Source organism: Merops nubicus, unplaced genomic scaffold (genome assembly GCF_000691845.1).
Source record: "Merops nubicus isolate BGI_N331 unplaced genomic scaffold, ASM69184v1 scaffold2309, whole genome shotgun sequence".
NCBI lineage: Eukaryota > Metazoa > Chordata > Aves > Coraciiformes > Meropidae > Merops > Merops nubicus.
This window is the reverse complement of record NW_008631520.1, coordinates 209,526-229,674: the sequence shown is the minus strand read 5'-3', so window position 1 is coordinate 229,674 and position 20,149 is coordinate 209,526. Positions and strand designations below refer to the sequence as shown.

Below are 20,149 nucleotides of genomic sequence, written 5' to 3'. Positions count from 1 at the left end.
GGACCACTGTCCTCCCAGCACCCCACTTTCCTCAAAAATCTACCCCAGAGCCACCAATGAACCAGGAATGGGAACATTACATGCCCTTATATTCATTTTTTTTAAATGAGCTGGTTCAGTGCAGCCAAGTGCGAGTTCTAAGAACAGCAAGAGTTGTTTTTATACTTCTTCCTTCTGAAAACCTGTGATTGAAGTGCAGCCTTTTCACAGCATGAACCTAATCTAAACCTCTGGCTTTGAACAAACTCAAACTCTGGTGTCCAAAAACAAAACAAAACAAAAAAAAAGAAAGAACTCAAAATGTCTCTAGCCTCAGTAATCAAAACCCCAGGTACAAACACTCCTGAGTGAGGAGGTATTGATGATGAAAGCCTTTTCACAGCATGAACCTAATCTAAACCTCTGGCTTTGAACAAACTCAAACTCTGTTGTCCAAAAACAAAACAAAACAAAACAAAAAAAAGAAAGAACTCAAAATGTCTCTAGCCTCAGTAATCAAAACCCCAGGTACAAACACTCCTGAGTGAGGAGGTATTGATGCTGAAATGTGGATTTAGGCTGAGCCCACTGCTGTGAGTTTTGCTTAGTGTTGTGGGCAGCTCGTCCCTGTGCATGCAGAGTTTCAGCAGGAACAGAGACCCAAGCTCTGATATAGGCTGGTGGTAGAGTCCTGTGCTTTTGAACATGAACCAAGGAGATACATTCCTAAGCCAATGTTTGGCATGTTCTCTACAAAGCAAAGGGCCGTGAGAGCAGTCTGATTCCTTGTAAAAAACATACACAACTAACACAGCAAGACCTCACCCTGAACAAAAAGGAGTCACAAATCAGTGGTATGTGTATGGATGTGTCTTGATTTCCACACAGACAGGTAAAATTACTCACAATTAACTGGATCCCTCCCGAGATCCCAAGAGAAAAGCACTCACATACATGTTTGACACCTCTCCTACAAAGGTACCTTCCTGAAACAAGACCTGAGCAATTTAGTTTAATAACATTTCTTCTTTAATATGGGCCAAAAGGATGGCTACGTTCCATGTGCCTAACTCCACTGGAGGCACCAGTTTTATCTCCTGACTCCAGCAGTGTGTTTAGGACACACGTTTTCATTTTGATTTTGTCTGTCCATGCCACTCCAGCAACGCTTTTCCTTTTCCATTCAGGCAGTGAGGAAAGAAAGACCACACTGAGATGAAAGTAAGAATTGATCTGTGTGATTCCCTGCTGCCCTGCTTCTCTTAGGTCTCCAGGTCAGACAAAGAGTGGTTACTAGTACCCCATGAACAAATGTGGGAAACAGCTCATTATCTGTAACCTCAAGTTAAGGCAGGCATGGTCAGCAGTACATTAGTACATGCTCTTAGAGTCTGACACCAAAATTTACCCCAAGGGAATAACACTGTCATTGATTATTCCTTTCTATTATTAGCCTCAAAACCAACAAAATCAAGGGTTGAGTGAGTCTGCCTGCTGCTCAGCAACAAAACCATTTTGCTATCCTTGCATCATCTAGGAAAGACATAAAATCCTAACAAATGGTCAAATGACTCTGCAAATCCACCATTCTTATTAATAAAATCTTCTATGGAGAGAGTAAAACTGATGTCAGAGTCTGTCTACCAGCAACTGGAAATGGCTCTTTGTGAAAAGAGAAAAAGTGAAGTATTACAAGTGTTCCTTTCTTTGTTGTTGTTTTCTTTCCTTTTTTTTTTTCCCCCTTCAATATACATTCTTTTGCATCATCCTACTGTTGGTTTCACAAGCTGAGGCATAGCAAAGGGCAATACCAGCTTTCAGTGATGACTCTCATCTATTGCTTGACCTGTGGAGAAAAACTGAACCATTTGCATCAGGAAACCACCACTTGGTTTTTTTAACAGAAAAAAAAAAACAACTTCTCAAAGCAACAAAAATGCACACACACATGAACAAACAAACAAATCAACCCAAAACTGACCCAAAAAACCAAGGCCCCCACCCTAGAACCCAGAGTCATTAGCTGTGAAGTAGCCAGTGGGAGGAGGAGTGTTTTGAAAGTTGTTTAACGCCTTCCCCAGAAACTGGTCTTTGTGGAAGGAGGAGGAGAACAGGAATGAAGAAGCTCAGCTAAAATGATGAGAGAAATTTGCAGTCTCTTTTTTTTTTTTTTTAATATATTTTTACTCTTCCGTATCTGGAAAAAAAAAGAAAAAGAAAAAGAAAAGTGTCAAATGCTGCCTTTCTCCCCTTTGTCCCAGGAGCAGGTGATCTAGGAAAGAAAAAGAAGGGTATGAGTTTAGACAACCTCATTTCCTCCAAGCAGTGCAGCTTTGCTTAACTGCTGAAAGGCTGCAAGGTGAGGGGCACCAAAGCAATACCTCTTACTGGCTCTGCTGGAAGCAGCATTCTGTCCTACACAAAGTGAAAGTCGTTGCTCTTTGAGGGATCAGAGTGGGGACTCAACCTCTGGCATCCACGGGTCGTGTGGCAGGATCCAGCATGCTTAGGTCACGAGATGCCATCAGGTTTCCCTGCTGCAGGGCTCTCTGATCACCCGTGCTCATGAGCTCCTTCTGTAACTTTTTACTCGTGAAAGCAATGATGTGGTGAAGACCAGAAAATACTCCAAACACAAAAGAGCACAACTTTTTAAAAGCCCCTTTCTCCCAAAGACCTTGCAGTGTAAAGCAGAGTCTTATGTATGGATAGGTGCCTGAGATCTAACAAACTATGTGCATGTTACAATCTGCTTGACACCCGTCAGATATTGATAATCCTTTTGGCCTCAAAATTGGGCTATACTTGACTAACACTGTCCTGAATGTACAAATATAACTGTTCTCTATAAAGTTACACCACAAGTGAATCTTCACAATGAACAGATCTCCTTGAGGAAGAAATGTAGACAAGGATCTTCTTTGCTTAGTGAAAGAGGACAGTATTGAATGAGAGAGGACCCTCTGTCCAACTCCCTTCATGCCCTCCTCCAGAAAAGCTTCAAACAGGAACATGAACATTTATCTTACCCCATAGTGGCTGTTCCAGTCACTTATCTGATTACGCCTGGCCCTCTGCTTAGCTACTTTTAGTTTGACAATACTTATGTCAGCAGAGTTTGAAATTCCATTTGAAAGGTCTCTCAACCAAGGAGATTCAGCCCAAGGAGAGATGAATTTACCTGCCAGGCTGGGCATGCCTCAGGAGATGTGCTTACATCAGAACCCCTCTGGGTCCCTTTCAGAAAACCGGTTTCTTTTGCCTTCAATAACGTATTGCTTTGGTGGTTATTTTTAAGTAGTATTTGAGCAAAGGGAAAATAAGATTGGCACAATGAAGATCTAAGTCTCTGCTGCTGGATTGCATTACCTGTGCTGAATGCACACAGTGGCTGCCCAGACCTCTTGGGGAGTTGGTATCATTTTCTTCCACTGTCTAATTACCATCAGGGTGGACTTTTCCTTTCAGGATGGTCCCCTACAAGTTGCTACCACAGTATCTTGCTCAAGGATTCAATTCTAAGACACTGTTGTAAAGAAGTAGGCTTTTAGCATTTCATGGGATTTATTTAGATGGGATTGTTACACTCCCAGCACTACCAACAGCACAGTCTACAGCAGGCAACATTAACAGCCATAACAACAGTGCTACACCACCTTGATGTCTCCTATCTAAAAAGTTCAGCCTGATTTGCTGTCACTGAGAGGATCAAAACAAGCCTGTGAGATGTATCATTAGCCACATCTTGAAGAGAACAGACTGACCCAGAGGGAAAGGTAATAATTTTGGATACGTGGACTAAATGACATCTTTGAGCAGCAATTATTTCTGAACGTTTTATATGATTTGCTGAATCACACCAGGAATCTGAAACAGAGCTCCAAGTACCACCCAACATGCCCTCACTTTCCTATGCCATCCATACCCACAAGACTTTTACTCCTCCCATCCCCATTAAGGAAACAAGGAAACCTGCAAGGTTTTTTCCAGACTCCAGAGACTCCCTGTGGAGAACTGAGTCATATATTGCTTTTTGCTTCTGTTGGCCACGTCATCAGCTCCAGTGAGAACTTTCCAGTATAGCATTTGCTTTAAATTGTTTTTCTACTTGGTGGAGCAGATGTGTTGGTTTCCTAGCTGAGTTTCCTTTTGCATACAATATAGCTTCCCTACCACTGCCTTAACCTTGGAAGTGATTCAGCCTCTTTCTCCTTTCAGCACAATAAATCCAGTGCAAATATTACTAGGTATCAGCAGAGGTAATTGAAAGAGGGAAAAGAATGAACACGCAGGGCTCGAGCACAGGAAGACTTCAAGCAGTTCACTTGGCATCTATTGGATTTCATTATGTGAAATAGCTTTGCCTCCATGCACATCTCAGGCCCCCAGTGTTGCTGATGAGTTTATATTCTCAAGGTTGAGTATTTGCCCTCCCCCCGACTTCGAGAGCTCTTCATGGGACAGCAGCACCTGCAGTGAGGAGAAATTCAGCCCATTTCTGCTCTCGACTTGCAGTTTACACTAAAGCATCTTTAACTTGTGCTCGCAGGACTGTGACTGTGTATATTTACTATGTCTGAAGTGAAAATACCCAGTGGTTTTTCTCTTCCCTCACACAGAATTACTCAGCATAGTCAGACTGGGAGCTAGCTGCCAGTTTTGCACCATCAGTGAGTAATCTCACACATTTGCTCCTCTTTTCTGAGATAAAACAAAAGCTTTGGAGGCCAAAGCCTTACAGGAACTCCCTGTTTTAACAGTTGGCATTTGCCATGCCTAATGCAAACTTTCACAATCTGCTGCTACCCAGTTGGAGAGCAGGAACAGAGCCCTGGAGGCATTTAGACTGAGGTGAGGGTTTAGACTAAGTCAAAAACTACACCTGCTCTCTCATGACTCATGGTCCTCACCAAGCGTGAATCACAGGCGTGATGCCAGTGGTACCAGCTGGGAGTGGAGAGCTGACCTTTCCCAGCACTGCTTCTGAAGGTGTCCAGCTCTGTTGCTGTGGCCAAACTCCTGCTCTTTGCCTCCATCCCTTCCTCCCCAACTGCTGAAAGCACAGTGCTGCCTGCAGAGGGCTGAGGACACCTCCCCATGTCCCCTTGTCAGGACAAGACCGAGCCTTGTAGTTGTAGCGCTGCTTCTGAAGGTGTCCAGCTCTGTTGCTGTGGCCAAACTCCTGCTCTTTGCCTCCATCCCTTCCTCCCCAACTGCTGAAAGCACAGTGCTGCCTGCAGAGGGCTGAGGACACCTCCCTTGTCAGGGACAAGACCAAGCCTTGCAGTCATAGCGAGGTGGGTGTTGGTCTCTTCTCCCAGGTTACTAGCAATAGGATGTGAGGAAAGGGGTTCAGGTTGCTCCAGGGGAGGTTTAGATTGGATATTAGGAAGAATTTCTCTCCTGACAGAGTGGTGAGGCACTGGCCCAGGCTGCTCAGGGAGGTGGTGAAGTCACCATCCCTGGAGGGGTTCAAAAACTGTGTAGATGTGACACCTGGGTACATGGTTCAGTGGCCATGATGACTTGATGATCTCAGAGGTCTTTTCCTACCTTAATGATTCTATGATTCAAATAAAAGAAAACTCTGCTATTTTCTCCCCTAAAAAAACCAAACTGCTGAATGCAGGCTGCAGGACAGTGTGATATGGAACATGGATTTCATGGGCAGGGCTTTTTTCATAAACTACTTATCTTGCTCAGCAGTCCCTGCTGATGAAAGTGTTTGCAAGGTTATTGGATGGTCCCTGTTTCTTCTGTTCAAATATGCATTCCTTCAGTATTATAACCAGACTTAATTATGAAGGAAGAGCAGGATGACACCACAATTATCCAGGATTACACACTCAGGTTTTCTTTCTAAGCAGACTGTGGTAACCCTGCAGCTCACTTGTGGAAAAGTGGTGCTTAGCATGAACAAGCCTCATCTTCTTGCCATGCTGTGTGAGAACTTCCACAAGGTGGAAGAACTCCACCACACCAATAAATAGCATTGCCCTTGAGGTACTATTACCCCAAGATATTTTTGAGTTAGAGTTTTAATACACAGAAAAGGCAAAAAGAAAGTCTCAGTTAAACATATGAATTCAGTACATCCCTTATTGAGCTCCCCATGGTGAAGCCTTTTAATGCTCTTCTGATGCAATGTCATAAAGATATTGAAAAAAAAAATCAGCAAACAATTATATGAAAATGAAGTTTTTTGGTATATGGTATTCTTGAAAATTCAGTGGAAAAAAGTAAATCCTACAGATTTTCTCATCTGTATTAATGCCAGATTCTCTTGTCACATCTCAATAGCCACGTGTGTAACACAGACTGCCAGTGTTAGGTACTAACCCACACAGCAGCTATCAAAAGGGCTGCTCTTGAAGGAAAGTTGACTCTGAGCATGACTCTTTAGCCTGAAAAGGGAGAGTTGCAGGGAGAATCTAATAAAAAGGAAATTAAATTATGAGTGATGCTAATGAATCGTTCCCTGTGTGAACAGGGAGCAATTACTCACTGTTTCTCACAGCCCGAGAAGGGGTTATCAAAAGAAATTATCAAGCAGTAAAGTTGAAACCAATAAAAAGATGTGATTTTTCACATAATGCCTAAGTACATTTTGCATTGTGCTGCCTTAGCACCCAATACTCAAAAGAGTATCAGGGCTCTCGAGATAATGAGACAACGGACTGGAAGAAAAGTCCATGCAAGGCTCTCCAAGTCAGAGATCTGACCTCTAGCACACTGGAAGACAGAAAGGTGCAGGGGAGGCACTGCTCTGGCTTTGTTCTTTGTTCGTTAAGATCTCTGCTATGCAATGTTGCCAGGTGGGTGATGGTCAGCTAAAGGGACTTTTGGTCTGGCTCCTGATGGTTGTTCAAGTGTTCCCAGGAAAGCAGACATGGTGTTTCAAAGCAGCCTCTTTCCTTGCTTATTAAAAGCCCAGGCTTTTCAGGATCAGACTGTTCCAAACTCTGCTCTCCCCCAGCACCCTGCTGCACCCAGGCACTGGGTGAAATGACAACAGACATAGGACATTGTTGTATGGCAGTGGTTATCCCAAAATGATCACTACTGATGCAGAGTAAATGTATCTCAGATAAACCATCACCCAAAATGTAGCTATCCTCCGTACTACAAGTGATGGAAGTATTTGTGGCTGGTGGGGCAGATCACTACATCTGCACTTTCAATTCCTTTTGTGGACTTGTTCAGCACCTTCCAGGAGTGACTATTTTATTTCATAAGCCTATTCCCAAAATCCTGAATATTTCTGGTCTCTCCTGAGTGCTAAAGTGTGCTCAGTCATAACCTGCCCCCATCTGAAAAGCTCTGCTAAAGCTGTTCCTAGTGCTTAGAATAAAAGGCAGATGTCAAAAAAACCCAGTGTGCATGTCTCAGCATTGGATGACCCTGTTTCCTATTAAAGACATTTTAAAGCCTTTTCAAAGGAAAATTAAGACCAGGAAGAAATAAATTCTGTATATTTATGTTATTCTCTTGCTTCTGTTGCACGAGAGATGAATGAGGCCTAAGAAACAAAGTTGAGAAGATCAGTGAAATAAAGAAATATGTGTTGTAAGTGAATTCATCTTCATTACCTGTCTTCTTAATGGATAAGAAATTTTAGAGTGATTTTTTTTTCCAAAGAAAACTGAACGTTATGGAAAGATGCCTGCGTCCTGTTTAAAGCAAGGGAAAACAAGAATAAATGCTGTCAGGAAAAAGCTTTGAATACTTGTTTTGTAATTGAATTCAGATACCACCATCATCTAATTTAGCAGATGACCCAAGTGCTTAACATTCCTTTTGCTAGGAGGAGAAATGACATTAGCATAGAAGGTATTTGGATTTTGGAGCTTTGGCACATAATTATCCCTAAATGATTCATGACGTCAAACAATTTCTAGTCCTGTTCACACTGATTCTGACTTTTATGTTTGCTTGACAGTTTATATTATACTTGACCTGAGATCACATCAGTGACAGAAGAAGGAGATCAGCTTTGTTTTGGTACATGTTGGAAATAGATAACAGCAGAGAAAACCACAATGAATACACTGGCAAAAGTTTGGTTACACCAAGCAACATTTGAGTTTCCTGAGTAAAGCACGTATGAAAGAAATTAGACACTTATTATGCAAAGTGACCTACAGGAATAAGTGTGAAAGCTTACCCTGTATTTGATAATAAAGTATAACTCAAAGCTCTGAGCTGTTTAAGGTAAAAGCTAGATCATGGTTTTCATAAGGAGCTGCTCTGCCGTGGATGGAAACTAAAGCCCCAGTGCTTTTCAGGGCATGAAAGGGATGAGCTGCCATAGGTGGAAGGAAAACTCAAGCCAGCAAAGTTTTCAGCCAAATATATGAATCAATTTTTTAATTAGCACTGGGCAAATAATTGTTTCTATGACTGAGTGACTAAACTAAAAAGTTCTGGGTCAGACACAAGTAATTGCTTGCTTTCTCTTCCAGCAAAAACAAATGTGGGCAGTGGGGTGTTTGGTGGAAAAGGGGTGAAGAGTACACAAAAAACCAAACTGAGCTTTTCATCAAATGCAAACAAAACTTTTATATTTATCATTTACTTAAAGCTGGCTAAAAATGTGGAACAATGCTTCAAAGCAGAAATTCTCATCTGGATTTTTTTCAGTGGCTCTTCAGTCTTTGACAACTGCTTGTTTTGAATGAAACTTAGACTCCTAAAGACTTCAGCCTGAATCAAAACCGCATTTTTCAACTAATACTACTTGCTGGTTTTCTTCTTCTACATTTATTATCACCTCCGAGTCCCAGGTTGTGACATTAAGAACAGCAAAGTGGAGGTTTAGAAGCAGAGAAAGAATGAATTGCCCAGCAATGGACTGATTAATTAAAATAACTAATAAAGATTACTGTTAGGGCATGAGTTTCAGAGAGCTGACCTGTAAATTGACTCTCTCTTCTCTTTATCCAGCTTCTGTGGGCTGAACTGTACAGAACCACAGACTGAGCAGCCTGAGGGGCTGATGCCCTTTTTCCTCTGCTCCCAGGGAGAGACCAGGCAGCAGGTCCAGCACACAAAGCAAAGGCCATGAGGGTGCCCACCAAGCACCCAGCTGGCAGCTTGTAGAGTGCAACCTTTACATTTGGATGCCCATAATGCTGACAGAGTTCTTCCTTCTCAATGCTTCTACTTAAACTGTCTTGTCACAGTCCCTTCCTAGTAAGATACCTAACTCAAATTGAAAGCTAGTTGTTCCACAGGGAAGAGAAAAGATGAAAGTTAAAGGTCATCAACCTCTTTTGAGGAGCCATTTCATATTCGTCCTCCCCTTACAGCTATTCCCTTTGGACAGGATCTTGTTTCTCTTTCAGGGCTAAGTGTTGCATGGGGAAAAAGAGGCCTGAATGTCACTGGATTAAAAATAAAAATTCATGGAGCTGGGGTGCAAGGAGGACTCTCCTCTTGCTGAAGTAGAAAATTTCTAAACATCTCTGCATAGGCAAATGATCCTAAATGAGGTAAGAAGAACAGTAACAGAAGCAAGGGCACAGTTCCACTCCCTCACTGATGCAATAAAACAGCTGATGGTGCAAAACTGTGGCGGAATTTCCACAGTGTACTAAGCTACATGTTTCTCCATGCCTCTAGGATCATGGACATTACCCCTGAGGAGCACTGCAACCATATTCTATCTCTGAGCAGAACTATATTTAAAGGACCAAAGGTAACCTGAAAAAATGTTCCCCATAAAGTTAACTGCTCAAAAACTGTCCTGAAGTACCTACAGCGACCTTTATTTATTTTTTTTTTTTTACTATGCATCTGGAATGAATATTCCAAATATTACCTTAAATCTGAAATTAAGCCAAATGCTATTCCCAGTCATTCCAAGTAAACTTGTCCCATACATCTGTGATGTCATGTAAAGTAGAAGGAAAAAGGCATCAGGCATCTAAGGACTTTCTAACTATATGGCATGGCCTGAAAGATGGAAAACAGGCTTAAAAAGAGGTACATGAAAGTCTCAAAGGGAAACCAGGTGCTTTCTGTAAGATCTACACACTCACAAACCCAACTAGCTGCAAAATCACCTGCATTATTATACAAGGTACCCTCCTACTACAGAGTATTCCCCAGATTCTCATGCCAAGATGATGTAATGTTATTGAGATCAAGAGGTTAATAATTTATTTTGAATTTAGCTTCAATGATCACATCACAACATGTTCATCTCCTATTTGATATTAAAACTGCATAGAACTTTCTTCTGAGTGCATCCCCCTATGCAAATTCCTGCTTGCCTCAGGTGCCACTTGCTAAATTAGCCACACTTTTTATTTTTTTTTTTTTCAGAAAGGATTTTTAAAAGCACAGAAGCTTTTCCCCCCTCCAGTTATCCTATACTGCACTAGTATGGAGCAATTGTTCCACAGAGATAAATTATGGTGAAATACATCTTTTTGGATAGCAAAATGCCTTCATGCTTTCAAGCACGATTTTCCAGAAGGTATCAGTACAATGCTTTCTGATTTTTAACTCTGGGCAATAATCTCTAATGTAATTCAAATAACAGGCCATAAAAAGATGTAAGAAAAGGAAGGAAATTGTCTTTAGAAGTAGTCTTAGACTATTGTGATTCCAATTTGCCACTGCTGCTGGATTCTGACATATAATACCAAGAGCACTCTCAGGCAGCAAGGAGGAATCCAACGTGTTTGCCTTACTAACTCTGAAATGGGCTTTTTGCTTCCCACTATAATGGAGAAATCAGCCTGTCTTTTGGAACAGAAATGGCACCAGGATTTATATGACCTGAACTTTACCTCTTTACCTCTCTCAAGAAGATGCAGACAAATGCTGTTCATTTACATGCTTGAGGAACTTCCTTGAAAACAGCATTAGCAATATGGAGATGACATGAGCAGGGGTTTGTCAGAAGCCTACATGGTGCTCGTGGCTATGCAGAGCTCTTGGCTGCATCAACACACATGAAAATATCTGCAGGGGGCTGCAAAGACAGTTCTTAAATGGCTGAACAGCTTTGCAAAAAGCTGCATTCTCCTTCAGTGAAGCTGGGAAGAATCTTGTTAATTCATCTGTCTGGGATAACTGTGGAGCCATCACCTTGGCTCCTTCACACCCCCATGTTCCCATACCAAAGCCACTCTCAGATAACAGCATCCTGTGCCAGCTACTCTGTCACTTGATTTCTGGGGACAACTGGGATGGAAAGAAAGCCCCTGTACTTTACAATAAGGGAATTTTCCTGATCAAGGAAATGATTGTCAATAAAAATGAAGACCAAAAGGCAGCTTTACGTGTCGGTATGGGCAATGTATAGAACATACAGGAAGGGCTTGTTTACTAGTGTGAAATAAATGTATAGCTTAACAGAATCAAAACAGAGAAAGCTAAAACTGTAATCTCTGGTAAGCTTGTTATGAACTCTTTATAGAGCTTGTATATGAAAAAATGGCTACATAGTCGACTATATTATATCATATTAACTATAGTGTATTAGCTATATTCTATTCTATGGCACTGGAAAGAGGAATGAATATATTACTGAAACCATGACCCATCCAAGTGCAGGGTGATGATCTGACCACGAGGTGGGAGCATTGCTCATCACACACGAGGCTTTCTCTGGCTGTTCAAGATAGAAATAGCCCCTACATTTCTGTCACCATCTGCAAACGTGCATATTACCACTGGAATAGTAAGTTCCCAGGGCAAACACTCAAAAAAGAGCCTTTTAATTGCCTGTAATTGCTAGATGAAAAAGAATATTTGAATGAATTGTGTTTTGGTCCCCAGAACAAAGAGTTGCTCTGAAAACTTTGTATTAACTTTGCAGAATCTTTTTCCCAGTAGGCAAAAATTGAGAAAGTGGTAGGGATGGCCTGTGAAAGTGGCAATCATAGGATGCTTTGGGTTGGAAGGGACCTTTCAAAGCTATCTAGTCCAAACCCCCTGCAGGGAGCAGGGACATCTGTAGGTAGAGCAGGTTGCTCAGAGCCCCGGCCAACCTCACCTGGAATGGTTCCAGGGATGGGGCTTCTGCCACCTCTCTGGGCAACCTGGGCCAGGGGCTCACCACCCTCATTGTATAAAATTTCTTTCTTATATCTAGTCTGAAATGGGGAAGAATAAATGTCTCATTTGTTGTTAATTTTATGAGCAGGAAAAAAAAAATGCAAAAAAGAAAGTTTGTGATCGTAGATAAAAATGATTTCCATGGGACTGCATACAATTTTGCTCCCCACCCTCATTGTATAAAATTTCTTTCTTATATCTAGTCTGAAATGGGGAAGAATAAATGTTTCATTTGTTGTTAATTTTATGAGCAGAAAAAAAAAATGCAAAAAAGAATGTTTGTGATCGTAGATAAAAATTATTTCCATGTGACTGCTTACAATTTTCCATTCAAAGTGTTGAAAAACAACTATTTCACATGGGAAAACCAGGTTTTCCAAAATGGTTTAATAATGTTCTATCCCACAGGAAACACTTGATGAACTACTTGTGCTGAGGATGTCGCTGGTAGGGCTGAAACAAAGGACAGCACTGACTAACAAGAGGCATCTCCCACAGAAAAACAGCCAACAATATGAAGATTAACATGAGAAGGAGACCAACCTACATTCAAGGGACTTGCACAGGACTTTGAAGCAGTTAAGACTGAAATCTAAGGCATGACTGCAGCTTACATAGCCAGCCTCAAGCTCGTTGGCTTTGGTGTGGATAGACTAAGTCATATGAAGCTCTAGCTAGATGCACACCTAGTTCCTTGCTGTCTCAGTGAGACTGATACCTGCTTTTGGAGGCATGCCCACTCAGCTGTTTTTGGGTAGCTTCAGCATAACTCTGACACAGAAACTACATTTCACACCTGTGACTACAGTGTAGAGCTCTTCAATGTCTTCATGTCCACATGGGCTAGTTACTCCACATGTCCCTGGCCACCAGGTTCCCCAGTAGGACAAATCTATTAGAAACATTTTAGCATGTATGAATTTCTATAACAATGTATTAAAATAACTTCCTTTGTATATGCTGAAAAAGCAGCTTGGCCACAGATTCTGCAAAGATTTGTGCAATACCTGCCCTGCAGCTCTCTCCTCCAGGTGGCCATCCTGTAGGACAGGGCAGCAGACTGACCTTGGTTGTGTGCAGGGCCCCAGCTGATGCTCATGGGTGGCAGTGAGAAAGCTGAAGCCCTGATGGTAAACCTACACAAATGGGCACCTGTTGAATTCACATCCCAGCCACATACTGAACAGAGGCTGTAAACCCCAAGTACCCTTCACCCTGTAAAAAGTCCAGGCTGAGGGTCACCCAGCAGCAGACTATATGTGATGAGTGCATTACAGCTGGAACCTCATTCTTTTAGCTCCCTTGCTTAATCTTTTCTTTTCCAGCATGTGAAAGACCATGTACTGGCATGTGAGAAAGCAAATTTTTTGGGTAAACATTTCAGTAGCCTGCACACAGCTATGTATTATCCATGGATAATGTTCCTTTCTCCTCAGCCTTCTCTGTTCTTTCTTTCTCCACATCCCTCACATGGCTGGTAAGGAGATTTGCTCTGGAGAGAGTAATGGACAGAACAGGTTGTGGAGTATTTGTCCAAGCAGAAGAGTCACCCCAGCTCTTTCCTTTCTAAAGTGCATCATTCATAATGTTTCCCCTGATTTCTATCACTGAGATTGTTAGCTATAATCCATCTCTACAGATGACAAATAGATTTTAAATAACTAACTCCACACAAAGACTAGCAACTTGGAAGGAACCAAATTCACCCCCTCAACCTTCAAGTCAACATGAATCTTTCACTTCTTGGTCCTCCAGCCCAACTAAATAGGTGGCCCTAATCTCTCTGAGACCTTAGGAGAACAGGCCTTCAAATGTAACCCAGTCCTCAAGGTCAGGGATTCCTGGGTCTACTCTCTTGGCTGGGCTGGTGCTCCTGAGTCCTCCTAAAGAAGCCTTCCAGCACAGCCACCGCTCAGCCATCACCATCCACCCCTGTGGGGAGAGTGGCCATTCTGCCCATTGGTTCTCCTGGGGCCTTGATGGTTACATACAGCACTGCACATACCCGTGAACATCTGAAGAGTCTCTTGTTCTTTGAGGATTTGTGCTGAATGTCTGCATGACCATAAGCAGAGTTGTGAGTGGTACTTGTTCAAGGCTCTTTTCCTGACAGACACTGAACTCCAATGTGTAAATATGATCTCCTAACAAAATAATTTAATTCTCCTAAGCAATTGTTGCTAAGAGGCCTCTTTAAAAAAAAAAAGCACATATTTATGTGTCTGAAATATGTCCTTCTAGATTATTTTTTCTACATTTTTTTTTAAGATGTCACTTTTTCTTCTTATTTATCATTTTGCTAGAGCGATAGAAATTTAAAGTCATTTCTTCAAAGTAAGCTAGAAAATAAAAGACAGTATCAGTCCTTACAATGAGATTGTCTTTCTTGACTATCAAACCCCAGAACTGCATTATTTACATTTGGGAATAGCTGTGTTTCATTGAGCCATACACAAAGAAAATGCAAGCTCTAACATTTGTTTCCATTTATTTTGCTACCAAATGCTTCAGCAATTGCTTTTGGAGCAAAGTGGATTCAGATACTATCTCAGAGCCCTGTGGGACACAGCTGAGAAGATGAAAAGGAGTAAACATGCCATAGACCTTACAGCTGGTTTTCCACTTTGCTGAGGCTACTAAACTTCTGTAGATCTCTACACTAGAATCAGATCCCTTGACAATTATTTCCAGATGCCCAAGAAACTGTCCTATGGCTTAGAATGTTTGAGCCTCAGCTCAACAATGTTTCAGCAACACCCTTTTTCTACAGAATCCTTAATAGGACCTCTGTGCTGAATCACAGAACCATTAGATTGGAAAAGTTCTTTAAGATCATCATGTTTGACCATTAACCTGACTCTACCATGTCCACTGCTAAACCATGTCTAGCAGTATATCTAAGCACCATATCTGCATGACTTTTAAACACATCTAGGGATGGTGATCCAACCACTTGCCTGGGAAGCCTGTTCCAGGGCTTGACAACCCTTTCAGTGAAGAAATTTTTCCTAATGTCCAACTTAAACCTCTCCTGACACAATTGGAGGCCATTTGCACTCACCCTATCACTTGTTACTCGGGAGAAGAGACCAACACCCACCTCTCCACAACCTCCTTGCAGGGAGTTGTCAAGAGCAAGAAGGTCTCCCTTGAGCCTCTTTTTCTTCAGACTAAATAGCTCCTGTTCCCTCAGCCACTCCTCAAAAGGTTTGTGCCCTAGTGATGTGCTCAAGGCTGCTTGGTGTTGAACATCTGTGGTTCAACAGCACTTGACACATTCCCCCTCAGACAAGGAAGCCCAGAAAGCTTTGTGATTGTATTGGTGTGGTATAAAATACCTCATGAAGAAGAGAGGCACCTTGTGCAGGTGTTTTCTTAGCTCTGTTTCTTGCCTCTCCCATGCAGCCTGTCCTAACAGAAAGCAGAATACAGCCCAGAGAAAGTCAGAGGGATAGAACCTCACAAATCCACATTTCTATTAAGCAACTCTAATAATCCAGGACTTTTCTTGCACAAAAACTGATGGAAAAGTCTTACCAACAGAACAACTACATGGTGCTAGGCATTATGTGAAAGGGATGATTTTCCTCCAGAATGCCCCAATGGGATTTTTCAAGTCTAACGACTGTTTCTGTTAAATCTGTTTCTGGTTACCACACAATTTGTTTTAGAATAAACTGCAGATGTTTAGGAAACAATAGATTGCATATAAAAATGGGTGACAAAATGTGATAAAATGTTGTCCTTACCATCTGGTTTCTTTGATTCATCCCCCACGTTGGACTGATCTTTTTTGTCCAACTTATTGTCTTCCTTTAATTCACCTAGAAAGAAGCAATAAGAAACACTTTAAGCACTTTAATGCAGACTGCAGTTTATTAATCCTTATAGCACAATAAAATTTCCACATCCAAAGGAATGTTCCTTAGGAAAAGTTCCTTAGGAAAAGGTCTCCATTCAAGGGAACTGGTGTAACACATTTTCATAGAATAAAGCACCAGACAAAATTATCCAACTCCTACAGAAAATCAAGATTTACAACCTACTTTAAATGTTAGTTTAATTGTTAACACCTCTTTATGTGCATATGCAAATTCATACAGCCTATGGTTGTATGTAGGCCATTAAAAAAACTAAGCACAACCTTCTTTTCAAAATCAGGACTGTGAAACATTTATGCTTTTAAAGGACTAAGACCCTGCAAGGCTTCATCACAAGTCCCTGCATTAAAGAACCACCTTAGATATCCCAAACAGTCCTATTTAATTTTGCCTTGCTTGCTTTTAGCAGTGTCCTTTATCCACAGATTCATTTGGGTTGGTAACCATCATCCTAGCATGGATCAAATCATCATCCTAGCACTGATCACTGACTTTAGAGTCTCTGTAGCAAACCAGGAAAGCAAAGCCTTTGGCAGAGCCATGGTGGGTGCAGAATGAAGCTGGCAACTTGAGCTGGGGTATATTTTATGAAGCCATGAAGGTCAACCAGAGTCATTGTCTTTTTCTGTCCTCTCCTATTGTTATACAGCAGAGCACATAAGACCTTCCCAGACCATCCCTTCATTGAATGAGGATGCCAAATGCAAGACCAAATGAAAAATGACTTTAAGGGAGAGCCCTAGCAGAACAGGGCTCTTTCAGCTGCAGCTTCCAAAGAGCAGCAAAGAAGCTGTCCTCCCTTCAGATGTCCCCAGAAGCAACAGCAGCCTGCCCAGGGGGGAGCAGGCAGCTTGTCCTTTCCCCCAGAGGAGTGGCAGTGAATTTGTGACCCACATCTCCACATAAAAAGGTGTAAAAGCCTCAACTGAGAATTTTGTAAATGTGAGGTATGTTACAGGGCTTTATTAAAGTGATGCTCATTCCATTTGTATTACTGGTGTTGTTGCAATAACTACTCCCTAGCCTTTGGATCAAGATTATAGGTATGAAGTGTTAAAGAGAATCTGATCTGCCTTCAAAATAGTTATGGCCAGCTCAAAATAAAGGGAAGCTGCAGAGAAGCAAGATCTCCCTCCTCCACACTGTGCCCTAACCACTGGAATATTTGTTATTCTTGGATGACAGAGGAACGATCTCTCTCTCCAGTTAAGCTTCATCATAGTATAAAAGAGGAATGGTTTTCAAATCTCAAAACATTTACAAGATGGAAAAAACATGTCCTGTCCAGTTCTCATCCAGAGCCAAAACTTTTCATGTTTTTCTTGCTAAACGCACTGTGTGGGTGAGAGAAAAATGAAAGCAGGTTGACACAGGACAAGCAGCAAGAGTCTCAGCTGATCACACTGCCACTGGGTTGGGCTCCTTGGACAGAGAGGTATGAGCAGCTGAGATGAGGGCTGAGATGTCTCCTTGATGATGATGGCCTCTCAAAGAAGGGCACTGTGTTCACAAAATGAAATGAAAATGTATCTAGCAAAGCACAAAAGTGTTCTCTCATTTCCTCCAGCACCACATGGCTGGTGGTAATGATAAGCTAATAATGCTTTATTTGACCACTGCATAATAAAAATGCTTGACCCCAAGTGTGTGCAGGAAAAGATGAACATCCACACATTTATTTCACAGTGTGATCTCTCTGAGAAAGCACACGGGCAGCAAGTGACTGAGAGAAACTTTAAACTCCCCTGACAACACAATTTCTGAACTTTAATTGAATATAGCTTATTATGAATAAGGGACTTTTGAGTATTGTAATATCTGCTGTGCCATACTGCCAGCAGCAGAGCAGAACGATGATCATAATGATCTTTTTGAAAGGGATTACAAAGGCAGAGAAATAATAAGGCAAATACTTTATGATGAGATATTAACATATAGGCATAAAGGAAGGTGAACCCAGAGATATGACATTAAGATTTCATCCATCTCCAAAGACTCTGCAGTGATTGCACCTCAAAAAGACCTTTTCCTATAAATTAAGGAACAGATTTTTTTTTTTTTTTCCTGAGGAAGATATGAATTTTCAGAAATCATTAGAATTCCTTTTAAAGCATTTTGGCACCTGCAGCAGAGAGGTTTTGCAGAGAAAGGTACTGTCAAAATCACCAGAGCATGCTTAACCACCATATAGTTAGAAGCATCTAAAACAAAAGTATTTCAGAAGAAAAGTCTGATGCAAGCTAACTGGGATTTTAGATGTCCCCCAACCTTTCTGTCTCCTTGGAGGGGCCATTGATGTTCTCAGATCCCCATGGTCCTTCCAATATAAAAAATCCCTAATGATGAAGAAGAGATCACTGGGAAGGGCCAGGATCCAAGTGAAATACATGGGAATCATATCAGGAAGGCTTTAAACAGAATTTCTTCCTCTGCTGCCATCTCAGCTCACTGCCTGAGCCTGGGACTTTCAAAGCCTGTATGCTCACTTAGGTTTTTTCTAAGAGGATGCTTCCCAGTCTGAATTTTTTGCTGGTTTTGGAATGGTCAATACCAGCCAAGTTTCTGACAAGTCACATGTTCCTCTACTGCCATTTTTTGATAACTGCTTCAGGGAGCAGGAGCTCAGGAGGGAAGGACAGTGAAATGGGCAAGAGTTAACTGTTCTCAAGGGTCCCATTTGTTTTTCTTTTTAATGTTTAATGCAATCTTCTAACATTTTATCCAAAATCTTGGGTGCAAAATGTGTTTCTTATTTTAAGTCAGTTCTGTAGCAAGTTCAAAAACTGGAAATAAAGTTCTGATTGAAAAAGATCTCCAAAAAAGGCTTCTGACTGCCCAAATAAAAAATCTGAGCAAAGGAAGCATAAATAAAACAAACCCTTAAAAATAGCAAGGGGGAAAATCCTCTGTTCCAAAACATGTTTATATTTCAGACTCAGTTCAAAGATACCTTTAAGTGACTTTTAAAAAAGCATATAAGCCAACTTTGGCTTCTTCTCTGTCAGTTACCCAAGAAATTAAACTGTTCATTGAAGCAAGAATATTTGTCTCAGCTTTTCAGCCTGTGTATTGCTTTATTTCCATGGGAAAAGTGATTTTTCCTTTCCTCCAAAAGCAGGTTATGATAAGCCTCATCTTCCATAGAAGAACACTGCTTGGGGGTTAATTTGCAGCTTCTGATTCTCATCTGCAGGTGACTATGCCAAGGTCCAGGATGAGGGTCTGGACCCAGGAGATCATCAGGTTCCCCCATCACTGAGGTGAGATACTGGTTCTAGGGCTGGATTTACAGGAGTGGAAGGAGGGAACTCACCATTCTGAACGTGCTGTTTCTGTTCTCCTGCTCCATGATGAGAGTCTGCTCCCTTATCTGTCCTAGGTGCATTTTTCCCTTGAGAGGCTTCATGTTTGTTCATTCCAGTTTGTCGAGTCCCATTTACATGATTCTTATTGGAATCTGCACTTTTGTTTTCCCCAGGATTTGGTTCTTTGCTGTTCTCTGCTGCTGTGGCATCTTCAGCTGGCTTCTTCTCATCCTTTTCATCTGTTTTCTTTTCATCTGTTCCCTGATGTGCATTTTCCTCTGCTTCTTTCTTAGCTTTTTCTTCTGCATCCTCAGCAAAGACAGAAGCAAATCAGGGAAAGAAATCATGATTATCAGTCAGTTTGGCAAGAATGATACATCTTACACATCTAAACCTACTTCAGATTTTTATACACAAACAGCTTTTACTTAGATAAATCTAGGAATTGACTTGACAGAGAGCACAGAAGAACACAGGAAAAAGAGCACAGGAAACATTTAAGAAAGTAGTCTGAAAAAAATGTTGGCCTAAATGTATATGATGTGTACCTCCTTTTTTTAGCATATAATATTCACCTTGGAAAATGCAGTGCTTCAAAATTCTTAAATTTTTAAATTTAATTCTTAAACTAAAAATAGATATTGAAGGCTCTAGGGTTGCCAAGCTGAGCTTCATTTTTGACATCCAACATTCAGTCAAGTGCCATTCAGATTATCTCATACTGTACCATGTAACTCTAAGCACACAACAAGTCTTGCTTCTTTGATATCTTTGTCCCTTCTTGGTAGGCTAATATATTGCTACTTGTACTTGCCCTTCCACCCCCAAAAGTCTTACAGTCAATCACAAATATGCAGAGGTGTAAATTCAAAAGTGAACAACAGCAGCATCTCAGAATAGTTATGCAGGAAAAAA

At 41.3% G+C, this 20,149-nt stretch overlaps 1 protein-coding gene across 1 annotated transcript in view; it reads right to left on the bottom strand.

Moving 5' to 3' along the window:
• Positions 1–15,797: 15,797 nt before the first annotated feature.
• PDE1C (phosphodiesterase 1C, calmodulin-dependent 70kDa) overlaps positions 15,798–20,149 on the bottom strand; it is a gene marked incomplete at both ends in the record, with an annotated part of 206,414 nt that continues 202,062 nt past the window's right edge. Inside the window, 2 exons of the mRNA XM_008947576.1 lie at positions 15,798–15,872; positions 19,243–19,536. Coding sequence (XP_008945824.1) covers positions 15,798–15,872; positions 19,243–19,536 — 369 coding nt within the window. The remainder of the gene's footprint in view (positions 15,873–19,242; positions 19,537–20,149) is intronic.